At 40.7% G+C, this 14,971-nt stretch overlaps 1 protein-coding gene across 1 annotated transcript in view; it reads left to right on the plus strand.

The window, feature by feature from the left end:
• LOC141133959 (uncharacterized) overlaps positions 1-14,971 on the plus strand; it is a 246,099-nt gene that overhangs the window by 219,270 nt on the left and 11,858 nt on the right. Inside the window, exon 10 of the mRNA XM_073623565.1 lies at positions 4,668-4,737. Within this exon, the coding sequence (XP_073479666.1) occupies positions 4,668-4,737 (70 nt within the window). The remainder of the gene's footprint in view (positions 1-4,667; positions 4,738-14,971) is intronic.

Raw genomic sequence — 14,971 nt, forward strand, 5'->3', positions numbered from 1 at the left:
TTTGCTGAGTCACAATCCTCTTCCTCCTCAATTTTCATGCTGATAGCTTGTAAGAACATTTTTGGTTCTGGGCACCGCCACCAGTGGCCAAGGCCCAATTTTTCTGCCCCTGTTTAACAGGGGCGTGTAATTACAATTTTTGATGCAATACTTTGCAGCAGGGCTCATTTCTGCGCTCCAACTATAGTATCTGTGAGGGGTTGCAGTGTTGTGGCACCAGCACCAGTGCCCAAGGCCCAATTTTTCAACCCCTGTTTAACAGGGGGGTATAATTACAATTTTTGATGCAATACTTTGCAGCAGGGCTGATTCATGCGCTCCAACTATAGTATCTGTGAGGGGTTGCAGTGTTGTGGCACCAGCACCAGTGCCCAAGGCCCAATTTTTCAACCCCTCTTTAACAGGGGCGTATAATTACAAGGCTCATTCCTGCACTCCAACTATAGCATCTGTGAGGAGTTGCAGTGTTGTAGCACCAGTGCCCAAGGCCCAAATTTCCAGCCCCTGTTTAACAGGGGTATATAATTACAATTTTTGATGCAATACTTTGCAGCAGGGCTCATTCCTGCGCTCCAACTATAACATCTGTGAGGGCCACCAGTGCCTAAGGCCCAATTTTTCTGCCCCTGTTCAACAGGGACATGTAATTACAATTCTTGATCTAATATTTCACAGCAGGGCCCATTCCTGCGCCCACCAAGAGTAACTGTGAGGGCTTACAGTGTTGTGGCAACACCTAAGGCCCAAATTTCTGCAGAGTATATAGGGCAGGCTCCTACTTTCAAACATCCAACTTACAAACGACTCCTACTTGCAAACGGAAGGAGACATCAGGAAGTGAGAATGAAATATACCCCTAGGGAGGGAAATTTTCTCCTGTAAGAGTTAATATGGGTAAAACGTGTCTCCTCTCCACTGATGCTTTATCACCAATCCTTGTTTCACTAAAAACCCCACATTTTCAAAAAACATTTGTCATTGGGACAGAAAGTGAGGTGAAATCTTCTGAAGAGGTGCACAGACAGCAAAACAAATGTTGGTGATAACCCTTCCCTATGTTTTCCAAAAAGCTTAAAAATAGATTTTTTGGCTGGAGCTACACTTTAAAAATGTACCAGTTCAAAATTACAAACAGGTTCTACTTAACAACAAACCTACAGTCCCTGTCTTGTTTGCGCCACCTGTATACTGCTGTTCAGAGTATATAGGGCCTGGGGGCCCCACGCCTTTTCTTTTTTTCATTTGGGTGCGGGGTTCCCCTTAATATCCATAAAAGACTTAAAGGGCCTGGTAATGGACTGGGGGGTGGGGGGTACCCATGCCGTTTGTCTCACTGATTTTTATCCATATTGCCGGGACCCGACATTACAGTAAAGCCGAAAGTAGTTTTAAATTACTTTTATTCCTTTAAAAATGTAATTTTGTGCAGGGACTGTTCTAAGCACGGGAAACACACGCCACTTTACAGGTATACTATAGACACCCCCAGGTACGATATTTAAAGGAATATTTCACTTTTTTTTTCACTTTAAGCATCATTAAAATCACTGCTCCCGAAAAAACGGCTGTTTTTAAAACATTTTTTTGCATTGATACATGTCACCTGGGGCAGTACCCAGGTCCCCAAACCCTTTTTAGGACAATAACTTGCATATTAGCCTTTAAAATGAGCACTTTTGATTTTGAACGTTCGAGTCCCATAGACTTTAATGGAGTTCTAAAATTTGTGCGAACTTTCGGTCCATTTGCAGGTTCTGGTGTGTGTTCGGCTCATCCTTACTGATAAGTATAGTACCTTAACTATTTATGTAAGTTTGCTACACATCAGTTTGTGTCAGTACGTAAATATAACTTTTTTGGTTATCTATAATGTTCAATATGCTTTATCATTCGATTTTTTAAATTTGTCATTGCCCTTGAGGAAGAATTATTTAACCACTTGCCGACCGGCTCACGCCGATATACGTCGTACGTATATACTGACGTACCTGTATGTCAGTCTGTTAGAGCAGGATAGCGGGCGCTCTCGCGGGTCCCATGAACTCGATGTGTGCCGGCTGCCCGCAATCGTGGCGAGGAGAGGCAGAACGGGGAACTGCCTATGTAAATAAGGCATTTCCCCGTTCTGCCTAGTGACATAACTTTTTTTTTATCTATAATGTTCAATATGCTTTATCATTCGATTTCTTAAATTTGTCATTGCCCTTGAGGAAAAATTATTTAACCACTTGCTGACCGGCTCACGCCAATATACGTCGGCAGAATGGCTCTCCTGCGCAAACTGATGTACCTGTATGTCAGTCTGTAAGAGCAGGATAGCGGGCGCGCTCGTGGGTCCCATGGACTCGATGTGTGCCAGCTGCCCGCGATCGCGGCGAGGAGAGGCAGAACAGGGAACTGCCTATGTAAACAAAGCATTTCCCCGTTCTCCCTAGTGACATGACAGGGACCTACTGCTCCCAGTGATCGGGAGCAGTGATCTCTGTCATGTTTCAGTAAGCCCCTCCCCCCTATAGTTAGAATACGCTGAGGGAACACACTTAACCCCTTGATTGCCCCATAGTGTTAACTTCTTCCCTGCCAGTTTCATTTTTACATTGATCAGTGAGTTTTTATAGCACTGATCAATATAATAATGTCACTGGTCCCCAAAAAGTGTAATTTGGGGTCAGATTTGTCTGCCGCAATGTCACAGACCCGCTAAAATTTGCAGATCGCTGCCATTACCAGTAAAAGCATTAAAAAAGTAAAAGTCCCTAAATCGATCCCGTAGTTTGTAGACAACTTTTGCGCAAATCAAAATACGACTATTGCGATTTTTTTTAGTCAAAAATATGTAGAAGAATATATATCGGCCTAAACTGATGAATACATTTTTTTTTATATATTATTATATTATTTTTGGATATGTATTATAGCGGAAAGTTGAAAAAAAAATTAAAATTGTCACTCTTTTTTTGTTTATAGCGCAAAAAATTAAAACCGCAGAGGTGATCAAATACCACCAAAAGAAAGTTCTATTTGTGTGAAAAAAAGGACGTCAATTTTGTTTGGGTACAGCATCGCACGACCGCGCAATTGTTTGGTAAAGCGACCCAGTGCCGTAGCCCAAAAAATGTTCTAGTCATTAAGGGGGCAAATTCTAACCGGGGCTGAAGTGGTTAAAATACAATGGCCAACTTCTGTTATCTCCTCTACAATCATTACACTGAGTGTTATTTGCTGGGCCATTTACAGCTATTGCGATGGTTTTTGTATGAAAATTTTGCACACTATGAATCTGAAATAATTCATGAAAGTTAATGTCTTATTTGTTAAATCAGCCATTAATATTAAACGATTTACATTTACATATGCATTTAAAGGTAGAATTGATTTTTTTAATATTTTGTGCTTTGTCTTTGGTGCCATCCAAATCCCATCTACGCATATACTTTTTATATTGTCTAGTATGGGCATTTGTGTCACAATATTGGTGGGGTAGAATTAGAAATCAGTGACATACAATTCCCATAAAGTAAAAGTATTTCAACAGTGTATTTGGATTTGAGCTTTAATTCTTTAAAAGATAGGGAAATATTTGAACACCTTATTTTTATGTAATTTCATTTTCACAGTTTTACTAGAATTGATTTCTAGGATGACCTGTGATAAAATTGGTAATGTTGGGCTTCTATACCCCACATAAACAGCAAAAAGCCCCGCCTATCAAAATGGTACGGTGCATATGTCCATTCTTGTCCTATCCTTCCTTCTTGTATACCTTTAGTTTATAGGCATCCTTTGGTTATGATGTTACTTGTCTGACTAGGGCTGTGGATAAGGGGCCACCATCGGTCCTCCTGTATGGGGCCTGGGCAAGCAAGGGGGCTCAGGCAACAGGGTGAATTAGATGTGGGCAGGGAGGATAATCAGTGCATCAGGGGGATGGGGCAATTACTGGAACTGATCCCCTGTATGACTCTCTCTGCAGCAGCTGAAAGCTGGTTTTGTCTCATCTACCTCTCACCGCCTTTCAGCTGCTGCAGAGAGCCATACAGTTGATCAGTTTCAGTAATTGCTCCCCTGCTACACAAATCACCCTCCCTGTGCACCATACCCTTTCTCCTGCTGCACAGGCCCCTCTGTGTGCCCCCAACCTCTGCAGTGCTGCCAGCTTCCCTCCCTTCCTTTCCACTTACTGTGTTCATTCATAACTGGCGCATAGTAAACTGTGTTTATTTGGGGGACCCTGTCAGGTTGGCTCTATGGGGCCCCATATTTTCCAACAGCAGCCCTCTGTCTGACCACATACCCTGACGAACCAAGATTGAATTGTGCAGGTTTGTGTGTAATGGTGTTTGTATTCTGAGCCATAAGGTGATTAGGTAGTCACTCTCTAACAGGCCAATCTCCCACATGGTGGGTCTCATTTTAGCAAGTAAGTAATCTAACAAACTTGCTGAAAAGCAGGTATCTTTGATGGCAGTCTTTTTAACATGTCAGTGTTATGTCCTTTCCCCTTTTCTTATTACTTGGTTCAAAAGTTCTTGGCTGAAAATTAGTAATGAAGCCACACAGGTAACTAGTGTTGACAACTACAGTTCTGGAGAAAAAAGTTGAATGCACAAAAACATATGCAACCTAAAGCTAATTGTTGTTCTTTGTCTTTAACAAATGTTTTCCAGCTCCTTCATGAGATCGTTAATTGACCATATGGATTTCAAAGCTTTGGAGTTAAAAATGTGTAAGGCCAAGGTAAGTAGGATTAAACTACCCATTATAGAAATGTATGACAATAGTGCTGCAAATTAATATTTGATAATATAGCACAATTGCAATAAACGTATAAATTAAATTATTATGATTTTCATGATATAATAAATTTAACTTAAACTGAACATCTGTCATAACCATCCAATGAAGCTACATCTTTTAAAACCTAAAAACATTAATTTCATAGCAGCAGCCTGCCTTAATGAGAGCAATAACAATTAGAAACCAATCAGATGCCACTTTTTATCAGTTTAGAGCAGTCAAAACAGTGCAAACTGCACAGTGTGGTATATATTTGACTGGCCTGCCTTATCTCAAGTCAGTAATAAACTGTTTGAATTCCTGTTGAACCGGCCGAGATTCAAACAGCGTATGAGCTGGCTGAATGTATCAAGTTGATCGATCGATCAACATGGGTGCAACCAGCCTGCCAGATTTTACTTGCGAATATCGCTAGCGGCTGCTATAGCCGCTAGCAATAATCACTGTCTGCTACCGGTGGGGACGGCTTTCCCCGCCCCCTGCTCCCCCGGGAGAAGACAATGTCTCTCCAGGAGGGAATCTACTGTCAGCACTGTCTGTGTTGATGGTGGAATCGTGCAAATTTCATCCTGGCTTATGACCAGCAATGAATTGCGGGCATGTTTTAGCATGTGCTTAGAAAGCCCCCTAAGTGGCAGAGCTAGATCTGCCTATGCTAATACACTGACCACCATGAACTAATTAGCTGACACAGCATTTGGGGCTTAGTTTACACAGCATCAGCCCAGGTCCCCTTTCAGGTTGCTGGGCTGTGGCTTCTAGTCCTCCCTTGTCAAGCCCATATTTATGTTAAAGGGTAAGTTCACCTTTGTACACTTTTTTTTTCTAAATTCCAGCTCCCCTATGCACCAATATAGCATTCATGTACTTGTTTTTGCAAAAATATCAAAGCTTTCCATTAAATCTACAGTTACTTACTTTTCTTGTCCTAATCCGCGTTTCCAGATGCTTCCATTAGTAATGTCTTTCTTCCTTATAGACTTTAGGTCATGACACAGGAAGGAGTTGACCAGCTAACCTCATTAGCACACACCCTGCATCATCTACCCACCCACTCCCAGGTGCCTGTTTTTTAAATGAAATACAATCAAATGCAATCAATCACCCTTCTCACTAAATACACAATATACAATCGGATTGCATAGTTATGGCTATGTTTATGCACCTAAAATGCATAATTGCGCTTTCAGTGCCATTAATTGGTAATGGCGCACCAAACACAGAAGCAAACACACATTTTGCCATGTACTTCTCAAAGTACAAATATTATTTTATCTACAGTATAAGCCAAGAACCTGTAATTCTGTTTTTTGCTGTAATTTCAAGGGCTATACATGTTGCTGCCTATGTACATCTGGGCTAAAACATACAAAATGCATTATGTTAATTCGATTTTTCATTAAATTCCATAACATTTTTTGAGCGTGAATATTAATAAATAAAGTATAAAAAAATCTAAGTATTTCAGTCAATGAAGGCTGTTTTTTTTTTTTCTGTGAAAAAAAGTAAACTGGAAAGTATACCCTCGGGATTCTAAATCGGAAAGTGATGAACAATACCAGCTCCAGCTCTAGTGTTGGTACGGCCATGCCATGAAGCCAATGAGGGCAACGGTGCGCTGCTGCCTAATATTATGCATGCTGTTCACTAGCATATGTTTTTTGTCCTGGATTCATGCTGCATGTCACAAAGAGAAGGATGCTTGGCAGCCTTTAAACAGCTTTTTTGTGAGTGTATGTGTACTTTGTGGGGGAAGGGACTAGGGATGGGGACAGAAGACAAAGACAGCATTTAAACTGATTTCCTTGGGGAGTTTTTGAAAGGCAAATGTAATTGTTTAAATTAAATTTGAGGCCCTGCCTAAAATCTTTTTCCTAGTACTATGGCATCAGCAATATAACTTTGTAGACATTTTGCTTAACTTTTGTTTTATTATTACAGTGCTGAGGATTATTTAGACTTTTCAACTGTTTTGTCAACCTGTCTTTACTGTGGGTCAATTATATCAAAATTACAAATATTCACTGATATAAAAAATATATTCAGTTGTGCAAAATAAAAAAGTTTTAAAGAATTATTTTAAATAAATGTGATATAATATTGTTGTTCTGTTAAGAATTTTGTCAGCAGCATGTCAGAAATTAACTAGTTGTGGAATAACTTGATACGTTTAAGGCCCCTTTCACACGGGCACCGTCAGTTTAGCCACGTTAAAAACGTATCAGTTCTTATCCGTTGCTTCATCCGTCTTCAGTTCCGTTAATCTCCGTTTTCACTCATCTTCTGTTCCGTTAATATCCGTTTTAATCCATTAATGTACACATTTACATGTGTTTTTTCATCCGTTTTTGTATCTGTTTTGATCTGTTTACAGCAGTTTCTGTGCCTTTAAGGAAATTACCCAGAAAGAATTGCTCCTCCCATACTGCATTACAGTTTTCAGTGAGTGACTTGTCCTTGCTGTGTCCTTCCTTTGTCCTTGTGTGTGCTATCTGCATTGTGCAATGGATTCCAACAATTGTTGGGACAGCGTGACATTGTTTGTCGTATTTGCCTATATGAGGAGAATGGAGAGCAAGAAAAAGCAGATTGTGGCTAGGAGACGTAGATTTTGGACCCACCCCATGCTAAGTGGCCTTCTGAAGGTTATGTGGCTTTGCACTACGCTCATCTCCAACAGTATCCCACTAAGTTATTCAACTTCCCCAGGATGACCGTAGCCACATTCGACTACTTACTGGACCAGCTGCACCCACGGCTGCAACGGAGGCATACCAACATGAGATGTGTACCTGCAGATGAACGTCTCCAAGTAACCTTGAGGTAAGAAGTAATTTTTTTATCAAGTGTCAAGTTGCCTACCTCTGGTCTGTGTGTGTATATACAGTATGTATAGATAATAAATATTGTATCCATTTATGTGCCAGTAGAATGTTGTTTTACTTAAAAAGCTAAAAAGATGTTTCATTTTTTCTAGGTTTCTTGCAACTGGCCAGTCCTATAACTCTTTAAACCATTATTTTTTACTGAGCATTTCAAGTATTTCAGAGATAGTACATGATACTTGCTTGGCCATATGGGAAGAGCTGTGTCCAGCAGTGATGCCATTACCAGATGGAAACGTGTGGCGAAGAATAGCAGAAGGATTTTGGAATCAAGCAAACTTTCCAAATTGTATTGGAGCTCTTGATGGAAAACATATCCGTATCCAAAAGCCTCCACGTTCCAGGTCTAGATTTCATAACTACAAGAAATAATTTTCATTGGTCCTAATGGCTATCTGTGATAGTAATTATAAATGTATCCCTGTGGACATGGGGGCATATGGCAGCAGTTCTGATTCCAGAGTGTTCCAGTGAGTCTGTAAAGGGTCGAAGTCTGCACGAAGGGTGATTCAACATACCATTCGATCAGCCTCTGTCTGGAACTGAAGGACCAGACCTGCCTTTCGTGCTTGTTGCAGATGAGGCCTTTGCACTTTCAATATCTTCTTAGGCTGTATGCCAGAAGTAATCTGGATGGCAAGAAGAGGATCTTTAATTATCGGCTGAGCCATGCAAGACTCCTCATTGAATGTACATTTGGCATATTGTCCAGTAAATGACGTGTTTTCCAAACACCCTTGCAACTCAGTCTTGAGAATGCTGAGTTAGTAATTCAGGCCTGCTGCATTCTGCATAATATTGTCCGGGAGAAGGAGGGCATCCACGTTGAGGAAAAGGAAGAGTTCCACCTGCCCTCCGTACAGTACAGCAGAGTACGTGCAGGGAGATCCTACATTGCCATGCGTGAACAATTTGCCGACTATTTTCTATCTCCATCAGGAGAAGTTCCATGGCAGTACCAATATATATAAATAATGCAGTGCAAATTTAAATTTATTAAATAATTAATTTGGTTATTTCATTGTGTTTTGATAGCATAAAAAGACACAAAAGCACATTATATGTTCAAAACAGTTTTAGTTTTATTATTCTGCATAACCGTTTAAAATAAATGTTTTAGCACTTAACTGTTTTTTATTTGTCAAAGTATGGACAAAGCACAAAATATGCAAAATTTAACAAAATTCTTGTTTAACCGCTTCAGCCTCGGAAGATTTTACCCCCTTTCTGACCAGAGCGTTTTTTGCGATTCGGCACTGCGTCGCTTTAACTGACAATTGCGCGGTCGTGCGACGTGTCTCCCAAACAAAATTGAGGTCCTTTTTTCCCCACAAATAGAGCTTTCTTTTGGTGGTATTTGATTGCCTCTGCGATTTTTATTTTTTGTGCTTAAAAAAAATAAGAGCGACAATTTTGAAAAAAAAGCATTATTTTTTACATTTTGCTATAATAAATATCCCCCAAAAATATATAAAAAAAACATTTTTTTTCTCAGTTTAGGCCGATCGTATTCTTCTACATATTTTTGGTAAAAAAAATCGCAATAAGCGTTTGTTGATTGGCTTGCGCAAAAGTTATAGCGTTTACAAAATGGGGGATAGTTTTATGGCATTTTTATTAATTATTTTTTTACTAGTAATGGCGGCGATCAGCGATTTTTATTGTGACTGCGACATTATGGCGGACATGTCTGACATTTTTGACACATTTTTGGGACTATTGTCATTTATACAGCAATCAGTGCTATAAAAATGCACTGATTCCTGTGTAAATGACACTGGCAGTGAAGGGGTTAACCACTAGGGGGCGGGGAGGGGTTAAATCAGTACTAGGGAGTGATTACTAACTGTAGGGGGGATGGGCTAGCAGTGTCACTACACTGATCACTGCTCCCGATGACAGGGAGCAGAGATCAGTGACACTGTCACTAGGCAGAACGGGGAGATGCTGTTTACATCAGCATCTCCCCGTTCGTCCTCTCCGTGAGGCGATCGCGGGTATCCCCGCGGTGATCGAGTCCGCGGGACCCGTGACCCGACTCACAGAGCTCCCAGTCGGCGTGCTCTGCCGGCGGCGCGCACGCAATGGCACAGCGGGGAATTCAAATGGATGTACCTGTAAGTCCATTTGCACAGCCGTGCAATTCTGCCAACATACATCAGCGTGCACTGGTCGGGAAGGGGTTAACATAAAAACCAGGTTACAAAGGAGGTGGGGGATGGGGAATAGGAAGTGGAATTTTGGGAAGAAGAACCAGAGCTGGTTTGGCTATTAGCTTGAGAAGCATCAGCAGAGTTTGAGCTAGTGTTTACACTCTGAAGATATGTTCCCTGTGAGGAATGAGCAGGAGAGGAAGCATAAGAAGGCCTCTGGGTATTGTGCATTGAGCTGTATGCACGCACAGGGGTCTGTGGATAGGGCGGTAGATATGGCTGGGCAGGAAGACATGGGGACTCATAGGAATATTGACTGTATGACCTCTGAGGGGGTTCATACTGGCTTAAAGTGGGCAATGGCATTCCTGACTCGGCAGCTCTAATACATCCCCCCACATAATTAAATATACCCATATGTATCTCCATCTGCCTCTCTGCTGGTGCTTTTTGAAGTGTATGATAAAGTGTTCTCAGGAAGGATGCATTTGCGTTATTTGGATCACAGAATGGATCTTTACTCTCCTGTCTTTTAAAGGAGTCATCTCGTCCATGAAGGACTTCATGGCTTTGTCCATCTCTGGATTTTCAGGCTTTTAGCCACGCCGCGAGGATCGTGATGGATCGTGATGTTGTTGGCCTGTCATGACTAACCTGTAGAGAATAATATGCGGATTGAGAAATGCAATGATGCCTTGGTGTACATCAGATAAAGTATAGTAATCAATAGTATGCTTACACGTACGGATCTTTGTGAAGAACTTGGACATGCACTTGGACATGCTGTCTCATCCACAGACTGGGACTGGCCTTCTCCCTCTTATGTGGCTTGTTCACTTTCCTGCACTGCTTCTGTCTCATTATTGTCAGTGTTCTCCTCACACTCTGAGACGTTTGATGATGTACTACAATAAAAAGGAGGAACATTTGGTCACAAAACCTTACTATATGGAGACCTACGTTTTACACTTTCTAGATGGAACATCCAAAAGTCACTTACAGTCTAACATCCATGACTTTCCTTAGGAAGGACAACATTTCAAAGTAGACAGATTTTTTCTTTGTGGTAGCTCTGAAACCGCTTACACACTCTGCCTCATCATGCAAATCTCTGCGAAAACGGTCTCTCAGAGAACGCCACCTTCTGTTTCAAATCCTGTAAACACACATTGAGAAAGAATTTGAGTAAAGATTTTGACATTTAGATTATGGAAGCATGTGAGTAATGTACTGTTCAGTCTCTCGCTGCAGCAGAGCCAAACCATGTGGCACTATGCTTTGTATGTATTATTATTTAACGTTTGTAGTAATGCATGTGAATCTTAGCATCAACCATGCCCTCTCTGCTGAACATTTCATTAAAAAAAATGTTTGTTAAAGTGTTTGCAACATTTTTATAATAGAGGCATAGAATACGGAAATAAAGTTTGCTACAATGCTAAAAATAACCCTGATGCCATTCAAAAATTTACAACCAACCCATAATCTAATTATAAAATAAAAACACCGACAAGAGAGCAAGCTGCAGTTGGGCAACACTTACCACATTGATCACGCTGTTTAGGAGTCATGGTGGACCAATTTGGTGTCACAAACTTAGAGATTTCATCCCATAGTTGCTGTGTTCTTACTCTGTCACTGTGGTCCCGAAAGGTTGAGTCCCACAAGCCTGGCCTTTCATGCACCAGGTTTATAAGCTCCTCATGGGAGACATCTCTTACCATGTTTCTCCTTGGGCATGTTCTGGGGCTGTACTAAGGGATGTGCTTCCTATTGTCCAACTACTGCCTGGGTCACAGGTTGAGTTCACAGATAAACAAAAAAAAATATTTCTTCAAAACGGATCTTAACTGATCGGACGTTGACGGACATTGTCCGTTAACATCAGTTAATATCCGTTTTGACGGATCTGGCCTTGTACGTTAAAAAAAAAAAAAACGGATAAACGGTCCATCCGTGTGAAAGGGGCCTTAAGAAAAAAAATGCTATAAAACAGGCAGTCTATAAACATGTGTAAAGTAATATGTAAACATATCTAAACTCAAACCTTTAGCATCAGTTCACACCAGAACGCGGTGCGAAAATGGCACATTCCATGCGCAATTCCGGCACTGCGTTGAAAACACACTGGGTGTGCAATCAGCTGCGGTAGTCAATGTATTCTTAATGAAACCCCAAATACAGAGTGTTTACCTGCACCAGATGGCATGGTAACACAGTATGCATTTTTGAAAAGTAGTGCATGCACTGCTTTTTGTGCTATCCAGTGTCATTTTAGCCCATTCAAATGAATCTGATGAAAAATGCACCGCAAGGAAATCATACCGGAATCGCACAAGAACGTGCATTCAGGTGTGAACCAGCCCTTAAACCAATTATGTTGTTGTACATGTTCCTGTAATGTCAAAAAGTTTAATTCCTTTTTATAACTCCTGCTTGAAATAAATCATACCAACAAGGTGTATCCTCCAATACCTCCTGTCCTGGGGTGGCAACGCTTACTCATTTTAGCTGCAGCATTGTCATCAAAGTAAGAGAAAACTGTATAGCTGTAATTTTTTTTTTAAAAAGTTATGTAATCTTGTTTTATTTACAGTACCCTGCAAAACTGGGTACTTTTTGTAAGAGCTTTGTTCTACTGTAAAGTATAGTAACATACTATATTAGGAATGTGTAACACCAAGCTTGACAAGTATTGTCATTTTGGCCTTGGGGTGAATGTTGTCAGTGATTCCTTAAAGTTGAATTGCTTGTTTACCACAAAAATAGAAGTGTATTTTCCACAAGATTAGAGAAATAAATAGATTTTATCAAAAAATAAGTAGATGTATTTTCCAGATTACTGGACAGTTGTTGAAAAACTTTTTTCCCTCAACAAAGTTTTATTACATTTTTCAATACAAATGTCCAAACAAACATGCATGCGTTTTTACAGTGGATAATAGTCACAATGCAACACATCTGCCGATTTCAACAACCTAGGATAATTTGCATGTTACAGGCAAGGTAGTGAGGGAAAAAAAAATTACCCCAGCATTTCATATTCCTGATATGAGCTTGTGTTAAACAGTATCCTATTCTCTTTGTATTTCTTCCTTTGTGTGAAATACCTGGTGATCCTGCCAGTTCCCTTGCTCTCCTATTTGAAACTGACTTCACTAGGTATGAGAGCACATCCATCTCAGTGTGATCAGTTTGGGGCTGCTCTGTGCAAAACTATTGCACAAGTAAGTATAACATGTTTGTTATTTTTTTAAAATAAAACAATACCTATAATATCACTTTGATTGTGGGGGGGGCAGAACCGTTCTACCTGGCAGCTTTGTGAACCTATAGATTCATGTGTAACACCAACCTATTTATTCTAAATTACAGCTAAAAACAGCTCTTCTCTGCTTGATTTCTCAAAGGTTAGCACCTGGCCGTTGAGATCATATGTGGTCAGTTTGTTGCAGCTTGAACATTCCTATGGATATCTTAAATCTTCAGAATCCCAAAATACATACTGAGGCTCCCTACACACTTCTCTGTTCTTTTTTTTGCCCTCACACTACTTTTTGCTTAAAAAAAAAGTGACAGTAACTTGACTTCCAGAGTCCTTGGTTTTACATCCAGCATCAGTCTGATTGGGAAATAGAATGGCATACACACATCACATATCTGTGATATGTGCCACTGCTATGGGACGTATCATCCCAGCATGACATGTTCCCTGCTAGGGCTTGAACATGCTGATGGTACTTTCTACAGCCAAGAGGACAAGATGAGGTGTGGTTATGACTGACCATGAAGACAGGAAGAGGTTCAATGACACCGGGTACCATCCAACCCCAGATGTGGAATGGTGGCCAGGGATTAGACGCAAATCTCTACAACAAAGCAGGAAGGAGGGGTGAGATGGGCAGTGAGAGCTACTATTCCTTTATCAGCATGGCTTAGGGCACGTAGAAGGAAAGACAGATCTGTAATTGGAGTTGTGGTTTTAGACCCCTTTCACACTGCCAGCGTTTTTCAGGCACTACAGCGCTAAAAATAGAGCCTGTATAGGGCATGAAAAAAGCGTCTCCTTTCACTCCAGTGTGAAAGCCCTCAGGCTTTCACACTGGAGCGGTGCGCTGGCAGGGCGTCACAAAAAGTCCTGCCAGTAGCTTCTTTGGAGCGGTGAAGGAGTGGTGAACTCACCGCTCCTCCCCATTGAAATCAGTGGGGCAGCGCAGCGATACCTCCGGCAAAACGCAGCTCCGGCGGATTTAACCCCTTTTCGTCCACTAGCGGGGAATTAAAACCGCCCGCTAGTGGTCAAATAGCGTTACTAAAACAATGGTAATGCGGTGCTAAACATAACGCCGCTTTACTGCCGACGCCCCTCGCGGCTCAGTGTGAAAGGGCTCTTAATGTCTGCATCATTTTCTGTGTTATTCCTTTATGATATCACCCAAAGCAAAATGTACAATAATCTTATAAGGAATGTGACTACTAGTTCATTTCTTAGCTGATACACCCGTGTGCTGCAGCTTGTAGTAGCTCTTTACTTCATTAAAGGGAGAGCAACAAGTTGCCTAAGATTTAGCTATGCAGTTGTCTTCTTTAACAACAGTTTTCTGCTCTGACAGTTTGTTGTTTAGTGGAAAAGGAAAACATGACATTTGGAGGTTAACTTGAACAACATAATGTTGACAGGTGCTCCCCAGTCTAGCCTACGATCATTACCATTTTAACAAGTCTGTAACAGACACAGTGATAACTCAGTGGGGTGCCTACATCTCAGTTTAGCTAGTGATGCCACATCAATGTATTACAATTTTCACCCTTTGTTTTCCTCTTTTATGTTGCTGAATTGCAATAATTACAGCCCATTGATTCACATTTTACGTGAACTGTAGACTTAATTAGCTAGCCAACCACAGCAAAAGAATGTCAGCAAAGTAACTTTTTTCATTTTTATTATACATATGCTGTGCTTTATTTTTAATGTGTTTCACAGTATATCTAGGGCAAAGTGTGTGTATTAAATATGTGGCCTATGATGCAACTAAAAAAAGTAAGATTAAGAGACCTATTTAAAAAGATTACATTTAATTTTTCATCATATTTTTTTCCTGGAAGTTATCAGTTTCCAATAATTTACCCTATGTT

Source organism: Aquarana catesbeiana, linkage group LG03 (assembly GCF_042186555.1).
Source record: "Aquarana catesbeiana isolate 2022-GZ linkage group LG03, ASM4218655v1, whole genome shotgun sequence".
Taxonomy (NCBI): Eukaryota; Metazoa; Chordata; class Amphibia; order Anura; family Ranidae; genus Aquarana; species Aquarana catesbeiana.